Source organism: Oreochromis aureus, linkage group 7 (genome assembly GCF_013358895.1).
Source record: "Oreochromis aureus strain Israel breed Guangdong linkage group 7, ZZ_aureus, whole genome shotgun sequence".
NCBI lineage: Eukaryota > Metazoa > Chordata > Actinopteri > Cichliformes > Cichlidae > Oreochromis > Oreochromis aureus.
The window spans coordinates 16,956,395-16,976,529 of NC_052948.1; the positions used below are offsets into that span (position 1 = coordinate 16,956,395).

The following is a 20,135-nucleotide window of genomic DNA, read 5'->3' on the forward strand; positions in this document are numbered from 1 at the left end:
TTTCTATTGGTTGATATGTTTGAGAAAAATAGGAGAGGTGTTCCCTAGTTTGTTGTTTATCCTCTCATTGGATAAAAGTACACGCCCGTTACTAGCCAGTAACAGCTGATTGGCAATAACAGGAACAATACATGACTATTTTTTATCTGCAGTGTTGCAGTTACAGTAAGAATCACATGGACACATCGTTTTAAAGATTAAATTCTCTTTTTCGTAACGAAATAATCTCGTAGAAGATATGGCGGCTGCCATGAAGAATGAATGGGTATCCGAATGGTCAGTAAGAAGCTGACTCTTTCATTCTTTTAACAAATACTGACAGGAAGCACAAATACAAAAAAAAAATTCTTTATTGACATGAAAAGTGAAACATACAGTACTTTTAGCCAGTATTGTGGTTATGCCTTCAAAAATGACCAGTCCTACGGGGGAGGGTGGGGGATAAAATCTGCATGTTTAACCAGTTAAACCATGTAAGCTGCAGACAAAATACAGAAGACTTCAATTACTTTAAAAAGAGAGAGAAGAAGTAAGAGAGAGGACCCACTTTAGATTCCTGTTGAGCGTAAAACTGTAGAAGTTGTTGGCAGAGGTAGACAGCAAATATGGATGTCATAATAATGTATGTTTCACCTATGCAAAAACAGTGTTACCTAAATTTTACATTGAAACACAGAAAAATGAGTTGCCTTAAGATGTTGCCTGTAATGACTACTGTCTTGTTGGGCAACTTATTAAGTTTAAAGTGGGCCTATTATAATAACAGTAAATACTCAGTTTTAAAATTGTACAGCAATGTGTTGTGTGTTGTTACAAAACTATCAGCTATCTCTCTGAACTTTGCTTTTTTGAAAAAAGAAAAAGCATAGTACTCGGCTAACGGCCACAAACACTTAGCAACAGTGATACGTGGTTTATGAGCATGTATTCCAGGGACTCCATCTTATGCTAAACAGGAATGTATTTTTGTAGAAATTTTAGGGTACTGCCAAGTTTTTTTGTAATCAAAATGTCAAAGATGTTATCCTTTACAAATTGTTTACCCTTTCTCAGGTTTGGGCTGTTTTGCACATGTGACATTTGCTTGCACTTATCCAGTAAGAAATCAGCTTTGGCTTTTGACTTTGACACGCAATGTTTAGAAATTTACAAACGATATATATAATATTGTACGTGTGGCTATAACACTGTGGAGAAAATGTGACAGTTAAGAAAAATGCTCAAATTACAAACAAGTAATGCACCTGACACCGACAAGTAAAATGCACACTTAGATTTTTTTTTAAGGTGAGTGTTGTGGGAAATGTAATTTAAACAAGCTTTAAGCAACTCTGCTTTGGCTTTACTCTTCGGCCATAACCTTCCGACAACGTGTGTTTTTTATATATCTGACACTCAAATGGTTTATGTAGGTGGATATTCACATTTCTTGTAAGAAAAGCTGTTTAAGTGGTTACAAGCCTTTTTCCATCCACCCATTTACAGTCCACTGCAGTCGCTTCATGCAGTCTGTTGCTCAATTTCAGGGCTACTTCCAAACAGGGTCACCAGCTGCTCCTCATAGTTAGCAATGTTTCTCTTCATGATGTCCATGCATGGGCCTAGCAATCTCTCAAAGGCTTGAACATCCATGACTGATAAAGAAGAAAACACAGATACAGTCAGGACTCGGAGGAGAATTTGAAAAGGATGGTACAAAATAATATGTGTTTTACTGGGAGATGTGCATCTTTGGTGCGATATATGAACGAACGAGCACAAAACTGCACAAAATTTACCCAAGCATTTGACACTCCCCACAGCATAGGCAGATGCAGCTCTGGGTTTGTTTGTGACGAGAGCAAGCTCCCCAAAATACTGGCCCCTGGAGCATGTAGCAATTTCCACCTCCTCTTCTTCTTGGTCTGTTTTTGTCTAGCAAAGAAAAAGAAATGCGTACTCTAAGTTTCCAGAGATTTTTTTTTAAATCAGAGGCTTGTCTAAAGGGTGGCGGTGCAAACTTACCCGACTTCTCTTCATAGTGATTCTAACCTGGCCAGATTCGACAATGTAGAAGCAATCCGCTAAATCACCCTGTGACATAAAGCAAGACAGCAATTGCAAAGGAGAACGAAAACATGTGGAAATTTTTTTTAAATGTCCAATAAAAGCAGATCAGACGAAGGCATTATTCACCTGAGCAATGATCTGCTGCGAGTCGCTGTACACCCTGGTGGATAGCACGTCAACTACCTTCATTCTCTCTGACATCTGTGCATGAAACATATTTGGTTTGCAACCGTTTTACTGTAAATACTGTAAATATGAAGTACACTGTGTAAATGCTGGAGGACAATGTTAATCTTGACCTCTAAAGATGTAAGCAGGGGTAGCGTTTCAATGAATGCCTCATACAGCTTCCTCTTCTTGGCATTGTTTTTCACTATGATCCTCCTGAATGTCAGACGATCCTGAAACAGATTTAAAATAAGGCTTCATTAAACACAATTTCTGATGACGCTGCCCTGGGGTTAGATAAAAACTAACAATTCACACAAATATTATTCATAATAGTGCTATACAGTAATAAAAATAATAATAAACATAATGATGAAAGATCCCCAACCAAGAAGTCCAGACTGATCTCATGTTGTGTTGTGTTGTGTTTAGTGCCGACATTGGACAGTTTCCAAATTCGTTATACTATTGCACCAGGTATGACTGTGCAATGACAATAAAGAGTTATCTTATCTATCTTATCTTTGTTCATCAAATAGCTCACATAAAACAATAGTGCGCACTTATAGTTTGAATTTAAGAAAAGAAAAGAAACAGCATTATCCATGTGTCATTATATGAATGAAATGAATGAAAGGACACCAAGCCTGAACACAAAGAGAGGAATAATGTCACAGACAGCATGGTCAACAAAAGCTTGCAGTTACATACTGCAAGCTTTTGCAAGCAGGAAACATATGTGACTGCAGAGGGCGCCCTATAGCTGACAAACCTTTTCCCTCACTCAAAGGCACAAGCAAGGCTGGAACCTCATGTTTTAAAGGTTGCTAAAGTTGGACCCACTTCAAGTTCATATCCTATCGCTTGTTTACAAAATAAACAAGGGCCATGAATAAAGGGTCGACTGTTTGACTGGATCCATTTTTGGCAGCACTCTTCCTCATTGACCTAAACCAATTATTGGTCAAAAAGGGCTTCCTGTTTGAGATTAGAGACTCAAAGAAAACAACCTACAATCCCTCAGGTCAGCACAGGACATGGCAGCAACCTACCCAGCTTGCACTGAGAGGACATAACTGAGACGTTACCCACAGTTCAGCGATGGCTCTCATAGTCACTAATAAACAGCAGCTTCTCAGAAATAAGTCAGGCTGCAACTGGATACTGAAAGCAGCTGCTGTTATAAAAACAGTTTCATGTTTTGCGGGTTTTGCTTAAGCAAAATAGCATCCATGCTGAAATGTAACAATAAAACGAACAGAGCCTGGAGGTAAAACAGCTGCTTTCGCCTTAATTTGTGTTCACCTAATGATGGTTTCCACACCGTCACAGATAAACTCCCCGTTTACTTAAATCATGACAGCTGACAGCACAGCATGCTATAAAAACCCGATTAAGCATCCAACTGTGCTATTGCAGGGGGGTGCGGTGTAATGGTTTACTCACTAGGCACCAAAGGGCTCCAGGTGAAGTGGCGATTATTGTGGCTGCCCTGGGGGTGTTGTACATCAGCGCCAGTTCTCCAAAGCTGCCTCGGTTGTCATAGCAGCCCACCAACTTTTCCGTGCCATCAACCTTCACGAAAATGTTAAACGTGCCACTGAATGGAAAGAAAGCGGGGGAAAAAACATCTTTAGTTAGCACAAAACAATGATTTCAGCAATTATTTAGCAACTGTGTTCACTTTTTTAAGTTAAATAACAACCTATAAAGCAGTTTGAAATTCAGGAGTAAGTTAAGCCCACCTTTCGATAACATAGAAGTTGTCCCCGTCATCATCTTGATCAATGATATGTTCCCCTTCCGTGCAGAACTTCTCGAACATGGCATCCAGCACCTGAGACATCTCTTCCTGTCATGGTGGGGGGAAAAACAGCAGTCAGACAGTGAAAGAATCACGCTGAATGCACTCAGAGTTCGTTTTCGAGCTTCCAAAACAAATAGATAAATAACCATCTCTAAAAAAATCAGGCACGGTGCACTGGGCATGCAGCAAAAAAAAAGAAAAAAAAGAAATTTGCTGGCCTTGGGCCATGTTTCCCTTTGTTTAATTTAGGATATGGCAGGGCACAAACCAGAGAAGAGCTTATGGAATAATCCACTCACAGGATCCAAATTCTTGAACAGAAGAATGTCCCTACATGCTTCCTGTAGTCTCTGTCTCTGCTCATCAGTTTTGGGGTGAGTGACCTAAAACATAAATCACGAATCAGACTTATAACCTCTGAACAGTTAAACCAATTGTGTAAATAAAATAATCACTGGATGGATGCAGTTTACCCTTGGCTCTTTATCCTCATCATCTTCGTCAGGATTGAATGCTTCAGCACACACTGCATGACACAGACACACAAATCACATTTACATTTCTCTTATTGATGAGCAGCAGTTATTTTGTCCATACAGTGTTTTCAATTCTGGGGCAGTTGTCTTGTTATTAGCGACAGTAGATGTCAAAGGTGTTTGTAAATAGAATTGTTAATTAATCCCTTATTAATTGCTTGTTTCGTCCCGTTCATGAATTATAATGCTGAAGTATACCAGCGTCTCTAGGGTCTCTGAGAGCTCACTTCCAGTGGAACTGTCTACCAGGCCTTTATTTGAAAAAGCTTCACTTTTTTTTTTTTAAATGAACTTTTAGATGAATAACGACACCTTACATAACATCTGAAAAACAAATGTTCATCTTCAGGTGGCCCACGGCACAGACTTCATCCCAGTCAAACAAAAAAGGCAAATTCCAGGGATGATTCAGGACCATTTCAGGCAATAAATCTTTCAATAAAAACAACTTTTCTCATCTTGAGTACAGGAATATGCGGTGATGGATGACAGCACTCTTACCGCATTTCCTTCCTATATGTTAACAGAAAGATGGGGTAGTGGTATAAAAAACTTTCAACTTGGCACAGGCTAAAGTGGAATATAGTAAGTGACCAGCTTAATGTTAACTTAATTAAATTTGTTTTCATTTCCTGTGCAAGCTTTACAGTGTACTAAGTAGAAGATGTTCGTTCCCCGTCTGAAGTGATAAGAGGTAAGTTAAATACCTAAGTTATTAATAAATAATTCTTTCCATTCAGAAAGGCAGACCAAGCAGCTATCCAAACACAACAAAGTTATGTGAAGCCGCAACTTTACTATTGCTACATTACTCACTGACGGGTTCAAGACAAAGTGGCTTCACAAGCTGTAACAAATCAACACGATTACAATAAGTGGAAGACGGTAACAAAAGACAGATGGAAAAATACTTAAGTATCACTTGTACTGAAACCAATCTGACGCAGCCTCGCTAGTCATGTGTCACAGAAGGCTTTATTTAATGTTTTCAGCTCAGACACTGTCCAGAGTTTCCCTCCTTGACACAACAGGAAGATGGCAACTCACCTGATGCTCTTCGGATGAATCTGTTTATCACAGGGGCTGGAGAAAAGAAAAAGAAAGATATATATCTGGGTTTTTTGTTGTTTTTTTTAAAAAAGCATGTTAGATTTCACCATAAAAGATATCCATCCATCACAAACTGTTATTGCTAGGAAGGTTTGAGGCTGTTGTATTTCTACATCTACACATCTACAGCACAAGTGGAGCATTCTCATTAGAGTCTATATTCATCTGAGTAAAAGCTGAATGGGGGACAGCTGCTTTGAAGTGGATTTTAGCCTTTGAATCAAATTTAAATGAGAAAAACAGTGCCAAGCTGCTACACAATAGGTCAGTATGAAATATACATTAGATAGGAGGTCTCATCCATTAATGGCCTGCCAACCAGTGCTGACCGGGGAATCTCGTTGAAATATGGGAGGCATTAATGGTGGTTGGTTGGTTGGTTGGGGGGGCACAACAATGACCCAAAACACAGACGTTTAACAACTGCATGTGAGGCATTTCTCCTTATGTAACCATTGCAGCCAGTCTTGCAGAAGCCACCACTCATTGGGATGCTGTGTCAGAGCTCTGGGTTGCTTCTGGCTGCACCTCATTACACTCTAGCAGCAGTCACTGTGTTAAATACTTCAGGAAATGTAGGCCTGTCGACGGCACATTGTGTACTGCCTGCATCTATAGAACAGCTGAAGCTGTAGCCCTTTATGTTTTACAAGCTTTGTCTTTTTTGGGGGGGGGGGGGTACATATGAAGGGGAGGCCCACTGGGCCTGCACCTGAGACAGAAAACATTCAAACGGTCCAGATGTTTTTATTACTATCATAATTATTTATAAAGCAAACGTAGAAGCCGCAGTGTGCAGGTGCTATTCTCTGAGCAGAAACGTGAAGAGCAAAACACGTTCGTGAAGCAGCATTGAGCCTCGGTGACCATATATGGCAAATGACAGAGCCGTTGTAAATGTATGGCGGCAGCATCAGCGCGCTCGATGTGGTTTCTCATTCTCTCCCACAGAACAGCCGCGGTGCAGCCATCCATCCATCCATACATGCTCACAATTCAAAGCAAAGCATCTCGAGTCACGTTCAGCATCCCCCTGACAGAAATACGCACGGTGAATGTGTTAGCCCACCTATGAATTCCTCGTCATCGTCGTCGTCCTCCTCTCCGTTTTCCGAATCGATCTGCATGGCTTCGTCAATGAAATTGACCGCTTTCCCAAGTCTCGGGGCCGAATTTTGGTCATTGCCAAATGAGGCCTCTTTGGTCTCGTTCTCCTTAAGCTGGGTGAAATACTGTAGCGCAAACTCGAGCAAGTCCCTGGGCTGATTCCTCAACACTTCCACGGTAAAGCTCTGTAACAGCTCCGTCAGTCCTTCAGGAATTTCTATACTCATTCCTGTTATCAGTCTATGGATGTGGACAAAACCGGTTTGCTGCGAATTTCAGTGATTCAAAAGCACCCAGATCAGGTTTTCTTCCCGTCGTGTTTTTTGGTTGGCTTTTTTTTAAAGATGCCGAAATCAGCAGACGGGTGTGTAGTCAGACCACCCGCTCAGCAAGCCCTCCACAGCGGATCCTCTCTTTTTCTTGAATGAAAATGGCTCTGGATTTTTGGTCCGAACATCTTCTGCTGCTTCTGGCTAGGAAACCCACGCATGTGACCCAGGAATCCATGGCAACCACCTATCCAGAGATTGCGTATGAGCAGCAGCGGCGCAGAAACTGCAGTCAGTCGCAAAATACAAATGATGGGAAAGAGAAGCCCTGGGGAAGGCTCTTTCAGTCATAGATCGATTTTTCACTAACAGAGATTAGATCAAATATCCTGCGGTCTGGCATGTATGTTTTCCGTGGTTGTTCGCTCACACTTACCCTAAACGATTTAAAATATGATTAAATAAGAAGACATCGCATATTATTTAAAAAGAAAAAAACAACAGCAGTAGACATAGCAAGGCTAAAGACAAAAAGGTACTACCATGCAATGATAAACACTGAATCTGAGGGAAATGTATCTATTTTTTTGTTTTGCCACATGTAATTCATATTTAAACAGGTAAACATTAAAACCTAAGACCTCTGTAAAGACCTACAGCTCAATAAAGATTAGTTCTGTATTTTTATTTAGGCTTCTTTTTTTTAAAGGAGCTAATAAGAAAAGATCGTTTATGATAGTTTAGAGAGTTTGGAGGCTCATTTCTTGTTCCATAGGGAGAAAATAATAATAAATGTGCTGGATATTTTAATGTCATGGGACCTGTCAGAACACTTTGACCACGCCAGATGGAAGTTTCATTTCAGAATCAAACGTTCCCCTGTGATATCACGGACTTGTGTAGCTGAACATTTAGTACATTAGAAAAACGGCTCAGACAGAAAAAATAAGTCTAGGTCTCAAACTAAAGCTCATTAATCATAGACTTCATATGGACATCTATCAAGAGATGAACTAATGATGCTCTGCTGTGGGTTACAATATGACTGAGCCACAAAAATGCATATCCACAATATGAGTTCAAATTTAGTTGACACTTTCTCGTACCAGAAACATTTGTAGGAGTGACATGAGTTCACAAGCCTGCAAAACTACATTCTGTCAAACAGCTAATCCAGAGAGGAAGGGGAAGTAGAGCAAAACAAGGGGGTAAGGGTTAAACTGGAATGCAGAGCAAGTGGGAAGTCTGCCCACTTGCTGAGGTTGGGTGACCTCAGGTGAGTTTTAGTCATGGCATGTGGTGGCACAACTACTACAGTGTGAGAAATCCCCCCCCCCCCCCCAAAAAAATCCCTTCTCATATTGTGTTGGAATTTCAAGGCTTCCAGCAGAGAGAAGGTTAGTTTGAGGGAACCACTTGAGGAAACAGATAATAACTGTGCTAAAGGAGCACAGCTATTATCTGCCATGGTTATCATTCCTCTGTGGCTCCACTATGACACCCCTCCCCCTGCTGTGGCCCATATCTGTCACCCTTTATTAAGAAAGGCGCAGCATTTTCTCACTCCGGCGAATGGGAGCATGTCGATGGAGTGACCTGTAATGCTCCACTGCTGCAGTTTAGATGTTAGCTTTCAAACTCACTATTCCAGACCACTGTGAACTATAAGACACCCCCCCCACACACACACACACACACCCCCACACACACACACATCTGAATACAGCACAACACCATCATTTCATCTACTGTAAGAGTCAGCTGCACAAAACACACACACTGTGCGTCAGCCCTGTTCACTGAACCATAGATCCTGAAGACTGTTTCTACTTTAAGGTTCACAACAGACCAGTAGAGCTTGCATTGGTGTAATTGTTAACTACACTTAAACAGCAAATTCTCTGTTGATATACAACATATATATACATATATATATATATGTATATAAAGAAAAGAACAGTTTTCTTTTAAAACATAACTTCAAGATACTGTTCATCAGATGTAGATTGTTTTTTTAGGTCTGCATTTTTTTCTTTTATTCTACAATGACATTCTTTCACGTGCATTTAAACTAAAGAAATGGGGGGGGGAAACATGTCTTTTTGCAATACTTAAATAATACTTGCCAAGTGAAGTAGGGCGATATCAGCTTCGAAAGGGCTCCATGTTTTTATTCTATGGCTTCATCTCAAAAATGTGAAGCTGAAACCTCTTAAGTCAATTTAATGACGTAATGATTGAGTGCGTCCTTTAATTCATTGGCTGCTAGAACCCATTTTGAATGTATTAGTGCCACCTACTGGACATCCCACTACATTACAATGTATTGTTAAACTAGAATACAGTTGATGTTGTTTCCTGTTTCAAGTGCCATTAATTTGCCGTCTTTCCTGAGTGTGTTGGAACAAATGTATTTCTTGGGTAAAATAAGCTTACTGTGTAAAATTAGATAATTAATTCAGTGGTGAAGACGCTCCCCTGTCAAAAAACCCCACAAACAAACCCCAAACAAGTTTTATCTCTTGCATCTACTGGCTGTTCCACATCCTTGTGGGTTTCATTGGTGCTTTCCTGTAAACCTTGACAAGCCTGTGGTCTGCATGTTTAGGTCATCATAACAGATTCTGAGATAAACCCACACAAGTAGATTATTAGATTTAGCATTTAGTGTACAATATTATTATAGTCAAAATCACTATATCCAACAATTAAGGCTAGGCACCTAGTTCTGCTCTTTCAGTAAAAAAAAAAAAAAAAAAAAAAAAAAAAAGGCATGGCTCAATGAAGACATCCTGTACAAGATGCATCAGTCTTCATGACATCTTACCAGTAAGCCATCTCCCCAGGGTTGCTGTAGAGAAACCACAGGGGTGTCACCCTCAGTGCACTTATTTTTTTTTTTTTTTTTTTAAATGCATCCTTCCTCATTAAATTTGCATAAATGTGCAACCGAAAAGAACAGTAAAGTATCCTAAATGTAGAACAGCTCATGTAACCATGACTCTTTACATCATTTCAGTCTGAAAACAAACTGTAAAATGTCATGGCACCCTATGTATGGGTAGATGTATTACACTAAGCTACAGCCAGACTGTACTTTTGATATGTTGGGATTAAGATGATTGAAAAAGAAAATAGTAGCCAAGACCTGTCTGAAAGCAACTCTTTCAGTTTTGAATAAAACACCAGAAACGATGCAAGCATTTTTTCCACGAAACATTTATTTGATCAATAGACAGGATCACATCTTTCCATAAACAGGTCAGTTAAATATTAACAAATTTACAGTCATGAGGAATGTAATACAAAAGAAACAAAAACAAATATTCGCTTTAAAAAACCCCAACCCAGGGACCCCACCCAGAAATAATGTGGCCACGGTGGCACTGAAACAGAGACTTAAGTCCATTTTCCAGCTCCACTGTTACACGCTCTTCCCTTCAGTGCTTCACAGTTCATCCTTGTCTTTTGTCTGTAAGAGTGATTAGAGAAAAGTCAGAAGAGTAAAGCACTCCATCATCTAGATTCTTAATTTTACATTCTCCTCAAGCAAGAGCGTGTGAAGTGTTCTCACCGTTTCTTCATCATCATCCTCATCCACAGTCTCCTCTTTATCTTCAGAGTCATCTTCTGCTGGTTCCTCAGGCTCCTCCTCTGGTTCTTCTTCAATCTATAAAAGAGTCATGATCATTAAATATATCCTACAGTCTTAAATATCACTGCAAAAATACTTAACATTTTACAAAGATTTAAAAAGCAGAGACAGGACTAAACTCAAAAAAGGTCACTGATGGAAGAGGAACCATTAGTTCAGACACAGATACCAAAACTGAAACATCTGCTATGCAAATTAGTATACCATACAAGAGCTGCAGTTACTTGCCTGTTCATCTAGTGGTACATTCAAGCTGAGTCGGAGCATGCGCTCTATTCTGTCTCCATAAGCTTTTGTATCAACGAGCTGGTATCCTGAGCGCAGTGTGGCTGTCTCAAACAGAACCACAGCCAGATCTGATGCAGTCTGGTCCTCAGCATCGGCCTGGGGGGTGTGAGGAAAAGAAACTGTTCAACTATGTGCTCTGATTGGTCCATTTTAAGTTTATTCATGTAATGAACTACATTTACTAAGTAATTTGATGGTAATCTTAGTAAAGGACAATTACTATAGTACAGATGTACAAAAATGACAGTGGTTAAACTCACATTGACTCTGTTAAGCAACTGCTTGACAAGAGGATGTTTGGGGTTGAGTTCTAGTGTTTTCTTCTGGCTGGCATAGTAACTGGAAAGATTAAACGGAAATACAGATTTAGAGCAAAGCAATAGCAGGTGGAGTAATAAATGGACATGCAAAGATTAGCACGGGATTAACACTCACTTTGTGGAAATGTCCTTTCCTGTCTGGTAGGCCTGTGCCTTCATGATCCTCTCCATGTTTCCTGACCAGCCATACTGACTGGCAACCAAGGCGCAGGGTGAGTTGGTTAGCCTCTGAGAGAGAACAGCCTTCTCAATCTGTTGGGGAATAAACAGCAATGCATTAAATATTGCAACAGACATAAATGGGCAGCTATAGCCAAAATTAACTGCTTATACAGCTGGCACTCATTTCCCATTCTTTTAATATCACAGCATTACCTTATCCTTTAGAGCTTTGTCCTTCAGCCAAGTTGTGAGAGGTTCGAACTCCTTCTCCAGGGCCTCCCTCTTCTCCTTGGCCTTTTCACTCTCGTCAAATTTGACACCTTCCTTGGCCACGTTCTGGAAGCGTTTTCCATCAAACTCTGGCAATGCCTGGATGCAGTACTCATCCACAGGCTCTGTCAGGTAGATGACCTCATAGCCCTTCTTCAGCAGCCTCTCAACGAAGGGAGAAGACTCAGCCTGTAGCGGATGGAAGAACAAGAGACATGAGAATTTCAGCTAGTGTAGGATAGTTTACACTTCTTTCACCTGACCAAAAACATTCACTCACCTCCTTCCTGCTGGTGCCAGCCATGAAATAGATCTTATCCTGCTTCTCCTTCATGCGCTCCACATACTGCTCCAGGCTGGACAGGTCTGTTTCACTGTTGGAGGTCTGGAAGCGCAGCAGCTTAGCAAGACGGGTCCTGTTGGAGTGATCCTCAATCACACCCAGCTTGATGTTGGTGCCAAACTCCTTCCAGAACTTGTCGTTGTACTGTTCCTCTGCAATCTTCTTAATCATGTCCAGAGTCTTACGGACCAGCTTCTTGCGGATAACCTGAAAAAGATAAAATAGGTATGACCATTTCATACTGCATTAAAGCTAGTGTTAGTTATTCAGAATCTTTAAATTATGGTTTAATTTAACCATATTCTAGTGCCCCCTGTTATTCCTGAAAGCACTTTATGATTTGCGCTCATTAAAAATTGCTTTGTTGCTTCATTATCCATTTTAATCAGTGGCTTAATTGGTTAATGATGACTAAATGATGGAATGGGAAGCGAACAGGGCTGCATGTTGAGCTCACCTTGAGCAGTTTGTGCTGCTGCAGAGTTTCTCTGGACACATTCAGAGGAAGGTCGTCAGAGTCAACCTAACAAAATAAAGTTTCCCTTAATCACAGTGCAGGTGATATTAATGCAGAGACCAAGCACATAACATTAGCATGAGAGCGTCGAATAAGAGTTAAAAATAACTCACCACTCCCTTGATGAAGTTCAGGTACTTGGGCATCATGTCATTGAAGTCGTCTGTGATGAAAACTCTCCTGACAAACAGCTGCGAATGGAAGGCATTTACTTTGAAACTCAGTTTTTGGGGTATTGCTGAAAAAGTTGAATAAATCTGATGCTAAATATTGCTTAGGCTACACACCTTGATGTAATCGTTCTTCTTGGAGCCATACTCGTCAAACAGCCCACGGGGAGCTGAAGTGGGCACAAACAGGATGGACTTAAAGGTGACCTCACCCTCAGCTGTGAAGTGGATGTGAGCCATAGGGTCATCATTGTCCTGTTGGAAGATGAAAGATGGGTAAAGTTGACATTAGTATACCAGCCTACAGAGCCGGTTCGACAAAGTATTACTGGTTGTGTGCCTACCTTTGAGAAGGTCTTGTAGAAAGCCTTGTACTCATCTTCCTCAACCTCCTTAGCCGGCCTCTGCCAGATGGGCTTGATATCATTCATCAGTTCCCAGTCCCACACAGTCTTCTCAACCTACACGTCACACACAATTATATAACTTTTGAAAAATATACATTTTAGATCAGACATATTTTCAGACTGCTTTCTGAGTAAAATAGTCCATAAATCTTAATGACTCAATGGGACTTTAACCCACCATAAAAAACTGTTAATGATCACACATGTGTCAATATAGTCCTCAACCACCATTTCTTCATTAACATACCTTCTTTGTCTTTGGTTTGTCTTTGTCCTCTCCTTCTTCTTCCTCTACTTCAGCCTCATCTTCAGAAGCCTCTTTCTCTGGTTCCTCTGCTGCCTCAGCATCTTCCTCAATGGGCTCTTCAACCGTCTCAGTCTTGAATGTTAAAAGAAATTATGCAACCGTTTGTTCATTTCCATATTTGTCAGTTTCAGTCTGGGATTAAGTCTGACTCATAGTGTTGAAGGAAATGACAAAGTAGTCACCTTGCTGGCCCACACATAGATGGGGAAGTTGATGAACTGGGAGTATTTCTTGACAAGATTCTTGATGGTCTCCAGCTCCAGGTAGTCTGAGGCCTCCTCCTTTAGGACAAGTCTGCAATTAGACAAAGATGAGATTAAATTTCAAAGTTCAGGCTTTTATAACTTTCAGACTCATGTAGCAGCATGAAAATACTCTGCAGTTCTTCTTCAATAAAGACTGTACATTAACAACACAAAGACATTAACTACGATTTCATAAGCTTTGACAAATAACGTGAGCCATGCACACATTTCACAGGAGCTATTTGAAAGATCAAGAAACCAAATCCTGTGTGGGCAAATGTTAACACATAAATAACTTACGTGATGGTGGTTCCTCTTCCCAGTGTGTCCCCACGGGGGTCCTCAATGACCGAGAACTGATTTGAGTCAGACTCCCAGATGTGCTGTGTGTCATTGTTGTGCTTGGATGTCACAATGACCTTGTCAGCAACAAGGAAGGCGGAGTAGAAACCGACACCAAACTGTCCGATCAGCTCTGAGGTAGACTGTCCCTCTTCCTGCATCTCTGTCATCTTGTTAAGGAATTCGCTGGTGCCTGACTTGGCAATGGTTCCCAAGTTCTTTACTAGCTCCTCCTTGGTCATTCCAATACCAGTGTCAGTGATGTGCAGCATGTTCTTCTCCTTATCAGACTGGGGATAGAAATAATGAAATTAAATTAGTGGATGCACAGCTTTTCCATTAAAGGTGTCAGCATTCAGTAAGTTAATGCATACCTTTATTTTGATGGTCAGCTCTTCATTTGCGGCCATTGCATCCTCGTTGGTCAGGGACAACAAGCGGATCTTATCCAGAGCATCCGAGGCATTGGAAATCAGCTCCCTAAGGAAGATCTGCAGCACAAAAAAGTGATGATGAGCTCTGTGAGAACTGTCTTAAATAAAAATATGTAGACACAGGGTTGAGTAAAGATTATTCCTGCCTACCTCCTTGTTCTTGTAGAGAGAGTTGATGATCAGCTTCATCATACGGTTAACTTCAGCCTGAAAGGCATGTTTTTCAGACTTTTCCCTGAGTTCCTTAATCTGAGCTGCATTCAAACCATCCAGCTGGATTGCCTCCTCCTCTCTGAAGGCAGACAGATGCAAATACAAGCAGGGTAAGAGAGGGGAACGACAGCAAATCTTTGCTGCCAAACAAATCTGTTGTCCTTTCAGATAACTAAGATTGAAGATGAAAGCAAGATATATACAACTTCCTATTATTACAAGCAAATTTACAGTAAAACTTGCACACCTCTTACCTCCACTATAACTCAAAAGTGGCCCTGAGCACCTGTACACAAGCTTTATCATCTTGACCTTGTTCTGCTAAGATTTAGTGGACTTTCCCTGATACAATAACTGCAGTTATCTAGAAAGGTATATGGAGTTACGCAAAGTAACACCTACCTCTGCACCACTTCATCGTCTGTTCTGGAGCCATCCCTGCTTTTACCCAAGTCCTCCTCGACTGTCCCGTCAACGTCAAGTTCATCATCTGCCCTTACGGCAGCTGTCAAGGGACAAAGTTGCTCGATTAAAATTCATTATCAATTACCGGGAACATGTGGTAATTTTAGACTCTCATTTAACATTTTTTTTTTTTTTTAAAGCACTGTGCAAACACATTCTCACAGTCAACAAATTAATTAAGACGTAACGTCTGACCGTGTTAGCTTTTTAATCATTATTTTAACGTGCATGTATGCAACAGTGGAGGTTAGCTAACATGAGACAGCTTCAACACAGATGGTGTTTCTGCTAGAAAGTTCTGGAAAGGCAAGGAGATTAACGGACAGTGGCGTTACTCTAAAATAACAGGTAAATTAAATACGCTCTTCGTCATTGGAAAAAAAAAATATATAAATAAATATATAACTAGACTGTTGCTTTGACACCTGCAAGCCTTTTAAAGTCAAGTACAGGGAGAACGTGTAAACTCCACAGTGAATGAGAAGAAAAGCAAAAAACCAAGTTAGTGCTAGCATACGGGCTAAAGGTAGCTAATATAATGAATAATTTAAAAAAAATGCCGCTACTCACCACATGCTAAGAGTGCGAAAAGAAGCCCTATCACCCAGATTCGTTTCATTGTGAGATGCTTCCTGACTGACTGCCTGACGACTTGAGCCTTCAGCTGCTGAGACAATAGCCGGGAGATCAGCGCATGCAGCACTGGTTTTTACAACGAGGAATGACTAGCCGTCTCTCCCACCAAAAGAGCCCACTCGCCTTACCCCGTGACTACCGACCAATGGCTGTGCACCACGCACGACCGTCGACCAATCACAATACAGTCTACGGTACATGTTGTCCAATCAGTTTCTTCAACATATGCCTAGACCCGAAAATCGTGGCTGGACACCATTGGCCAGGAATGAATAATCAGCACATCCTAAAATTTACCTTTCATTGTAGGGAAAACATCACTGACAGCACTTCCAAGTAAAGTTCCCGAGCCAAGGAACACACTTAAGATTAATAATCGAAAGCTGGTGAATGTTTAGTTTATGGCTCCAAGCCCGTTTCAGTCTCTACAAAAGTAAATGATGCAGTGTTTTTCGATGTGTATATGGCGTGTTATTCTGGCATTTTGCATTCCCTTTCCTTTAAATGACTGGATGCATCGTAATGCTGTGGAAGCATAAAGTATAATGAATGAGTCTATCTCAAGTGAGTCACCGAATCTGATCCACTTGGTGGCGCTATATAGTTAGCAAGCTGAAATGGCAAATGCTAATGTTTCAGGAACTAGTTCTTAGTGTTCTCCCGCAGATCAGGATATCATTATTGTGCTGCTTGCTCAGTTTGTTTTGTGTCAGGGGTGTTAGCGATCGTGTCAGCAGCGATATTTAAAAGAGATACTGTGAATCTTATTTTAAAAAAATGACAACAATCGTCAATACTGAATATCTCAAATGTATTACACTTGACTGTCTGACCACAGTGTCAGCTCCTATTAAGTGTGATGTTTCTCCAAATGTGAATGGAAAAAAGATCAGAATTAACAATTTAAAGATAAATAATAAAATACTGGGCTAGTACTTTTTTGTTATAAGGTCAATAGTTTAATTTACTACATTACAGTAAGTCATAGTTCAAGTCAAGAACTGCAAAAATACACAAAACAGCCTTAATGCCTTCAACTCTTATGCTGGGTCGAAAGCAAAAGAAGAAAAACTCGTTTCAAAGGTGGACTCAAAAAAATGTTGAGCTTATGGCTGAGATAGCTTGATTCACCCTTAAGTCTTGTCTTTTGGACATAGAGGAATAACTGGTCAGTGGCCTTGAAGTTGCATAAGTTTTTCAGAGATTGGCAAAATATGTTGGTGACAGCCTATTAAGGGATTTAAAAACATACATCAAACCTCAAAAATCAATTGTAAAATACACAGGAAGCCAGTGAAAGGAGGTTAGGACAGGGGGGATATGCTCCATTTTATGGGTTCTATTAAGAAGATGAGGAGCTGCATTTTTTAAGCAGAATTAATTTGTTTACCCAATTTTAAGTCACAATCCTTCTGCTTACCCAATCCAAGATCATAATCCACAATTCAATGTGAACCTACACAGGAAACACATGCAAACTCCACACAGAAAGGTCTCAGCTGGCTGGTGGATTCAAACTCTGTACCTTCTTGCGTTTAAGTGTCAGTGGTAACCACTGCGCCACTATATCATTATTAGTCAAAGTTAAGTTTATCACTGTTGGGTTACTTGTTGATCACAAACTTCAGGCGGGCAGGCCTGTCACTATTTGGACAATCACACAGTTTTTGTGATTTTGTCTCTGTTCACAACGATTGATTGTCTGATTTAGAAACCACAGTGGATTCTAAATCAGACAATCAATATGTGCTTGAAGTGCACACTTTCAGCTTTAATTCACTGTGTTTAACAAACCCTTTGCAGTCACTGTTTAGAAATTACAGCACTTTTTATACATAGTAGATTAGATTAGATTAGATTAGATTAGATTAGATTAGATTAGATTAGATTAGATAAAACTTTTTTAATTTCTCGGGTGGGTTCCTCCGGGAAATTCGGTTTCCAATAGCACAGCACCGACAGAAGTTACAGAATGTGAGCAGAAATATACCATATATACACATATATAAATACAGAGTATACAAAAGGGATTAATAGAATAAATAGGAATAAGAATACAAGGGAATTGCACATTTCACGTATTGGGAGTCTATTGCACCGTTGGATATTAACAAAAAGTATTGCACAGTGAAAAGGCACTACAGCTTAGTTGTCCCCCCCTTCTTTGTCCTCCTGTTTCCCCTCCTTCTCCCCTCCAGAGAGGAGTTAAACAGTTTGATGGCGTGTGGGACAAAGGAGTTTTTAAGTCTGTTGGTTCTTGTCTTTGGGAGAAGCAACCTGTCACTGAACAGACTCCTCTGGTTGTTTATGGCCGTGTGCAGAGGATGCCCAGCATTGTCCATAATGTCCATAATGTGCCCTATTTTCAGGAGTTTCATGGCCAGGTGAGGCCTGTTCCCTCATTACTCCATGACAAATCAAGGAGATAAAAGATCTGCAGTTCATTCCAAGTGCTGAACTTGTATTTGGTTACTTTCACTGGAAATCTCAATTAGAGTTCCAAAGAGATATTGATGCAAGTGAAAAAACAACAACAATCATTACACTAAATCCCAAATACACCTATCAGAGAGATGGCAAAACCTTCAGGAGTGGCCAGATCAATGAACTGATACCTTCTTAAAAAGAAATACACTGGCAAGTTCAGCAAAACCAAAAGACCTGAAAGACCACAAAATAAAGTGGATGATCACAGAATTCTTTCCTTGGATGACTTTGATGAAAGGCAGAGTCTTTTCATTTGAAAAGCTCACATATGTATGTGAGATACTTAATATCTATCTGAAAATGTTAAATGTTTGGACTGAGAGATTTTGCATTTTCTTTTCCTTTTTTGGTATCAACTAATGAGGCAGACTAATTATGTGATTGGTTTGGTAAGAGCATCCCAGAGACGAATGATAAGTTATCAATTAAGGAATAGCTTCCCACTTACATTAATATAGAGCAAACTGAACAAGACAATGTTCGTTGTCTTTAGATATAAACCTTGAATTTGGAAAAATTAACAAAGTCCCAGAGTATCTAATGATCTAAGACTCTAAATCTGTTCACATGGGATTTCACAATTTCTGCTATGTAGCTAGTCCATCTAGCTAATATTAGATAGATGTGATGTCATCTGCTAAAAAAGTAAGAAGCACATACTGTATTAGCCTAATAGCTATATTGTGAGCTATCTGGAGGTGAAAGAATGACTTTTGGTGTAGCACTGATCAAAAGTCTTGAGCCCTCCCTCCACCTCTGCATAGGAGGTGAAAGTTTTAGTAGCATTTGCATGCATATGTGCACGTCATACTTTCAGTCTGTAAACACGATAGCCCCAAAGGTTTTGAATGAATTATGATAAAACTTTGTCGGGGTGTAGATGATGTCATGTTCACAATCCATTAAAATGTAGCTCACATCCACCAAGGTCTTCAAGGTCAGCTTAAGGATTAATTTGTCAAAAATTGACAAAAATATTTGTGTCATTTCACATTTTACCTCTGACCTCTCCTTCAAGGTCAGTAGATTATTCCGAAGGTCAAACTGATATAGAGCAACTGCATTTGTTTTTGTTGACAACATATAGACATACAGGGGCGGCACAGTGGTTAGCACTGTTGTCTTACAGCAAGAAGGTCCTGAGTTCAATTCTGCCTGGTTCTTTCTCCACACAAAAAGAACCCATGCCTGCTGGCAGAATGCTTGAGGGGTTCTCTCTGGGTACTCCAGCTTCCTCCCACAGTCCAAAGACATGCTTTTAGTGGGGATAGGTTAACTGAAAACTCTAACTTGCCCATAGGTGTGAATGTGGGAGTCAATGTTAGTGCAAATGGTTGTCTGTGTCTATGTGTTAGACAGGGTGTACCCTGCCTCTTGCCCTAAGACCCTGAAAAATGATAAGTGAATACTCATGGGGATTTCAAGTATCATATTATTGTTTGCATCCAAATATTATGTCACATTTGACCTCTGACCTCATCGATTTGGGTGGTGGATCTTTCCGAAATTATGGGTGCAACACACCTGCAAAGAAGGGTTGACGGTGAGTAACAGACTTATAAAACTACACTATTACACCAACACATCTTGGTAATGCTGTACAAGCATACAGCGAATGAGTGTACCGCTAATCTTTATCCACTAGGCGGCACTATTTAGCTATTAACATAAAATATGCACATTAAAGCAAACACAAATGATAGAAAAACAGTGGTGCAAGGTTCTCCCACAAATGTGCATATTATTCTACTGCTTGCTCATTTTGTTCACATGTTCACGTGGGCAGATGATCTGAATGTAACAAGCAGAAGCTAAAAGAGACACCACT

General features: G+C 40.2%; 1 protein-coding gene across 1 annotated transcript; it reads right to left on the bottom strand.

Annotated features, from left to right (window-relative positions):
- Positions 1 to 336: 336 nt before the first annotated feature.
- hsp90b1 (heat shock protein 90, beta (grp94), member 1) lies at positions 337 to 15,925 on the bottom strand. Its single transcript, XM_039614884.1, has 28 exons — positions 15,755 to 15,925; positions 15,122 to 15,224; positions 14,657 to 14,798; positions 14,447 to 14,563; positions 14,031 to 14,362; positions 13,668 to 13,779; positions 13,426 to 13,557; positions 13,116 to 13,232; positions 12,889 to 13,026; positions 12,715 to 12,792; positions 12,542 to 12,607; positions 12,022 to 12,291; positions 11,685 to 11,930; positions 11,425 to 11,561; positions 11,250 to 11,328; positions 10,930 to 11,085; positions 10,621 to 10,716; positions 6,740 to 7,043; positions 5,608 to 5,643; positions 4,498 to 4,550; positions 4,324 to 4,407; positions 3,963 to 4,069; positions 3,664 to 3,817; positions 2,349 to 2,450; positions 2,176 to 2,250; positions 2,005 to 2,073; positions 1,779 to 1,914; positions 337 to 1,634 (listed from the first exon to the last, which is right to left on the bottom strand). Exons 1-28 carry the CDS (start codon positions 15,801 to 15,803, stop codon positions 1,501 to 1,503), a joined length of 3,624 nt encoding a protein of 1,207 aa, XP_039470818.1. The 5' UTR covers positions 15,804 to 15,925; the 3' UTR covers positions 337 to 1,500.
- Between the last annotated feature and the right edge of the window lie 4,210 nt (positions 15,926 to 20,135).

Bases quoted from the DNA above. Each gene is read 5' to 3' on its own strand.
- hsp90b1 (XM_039614884.1), bottom strand. From the start codon at position 15,803: ATGAAACGAATCTGGGTGATAGGGCTTCTTTTCGCACTCTTAGCATGT. The intron at 12,292-12,541 runs GTGAGCTCAACA...TATCTTTTTCAG, and splicing joins AGCAGCACAAACTGCTCAAG to GTTATCCGCAAGAAGCTGGT. The intron at 2,251-2,348 runs GTCAAGATTAAC...TTTCATGCACAG, and splicing joins CCCTGCTTACATCTTTAGAG to ATGTCAGAGAGAATGAAGGT.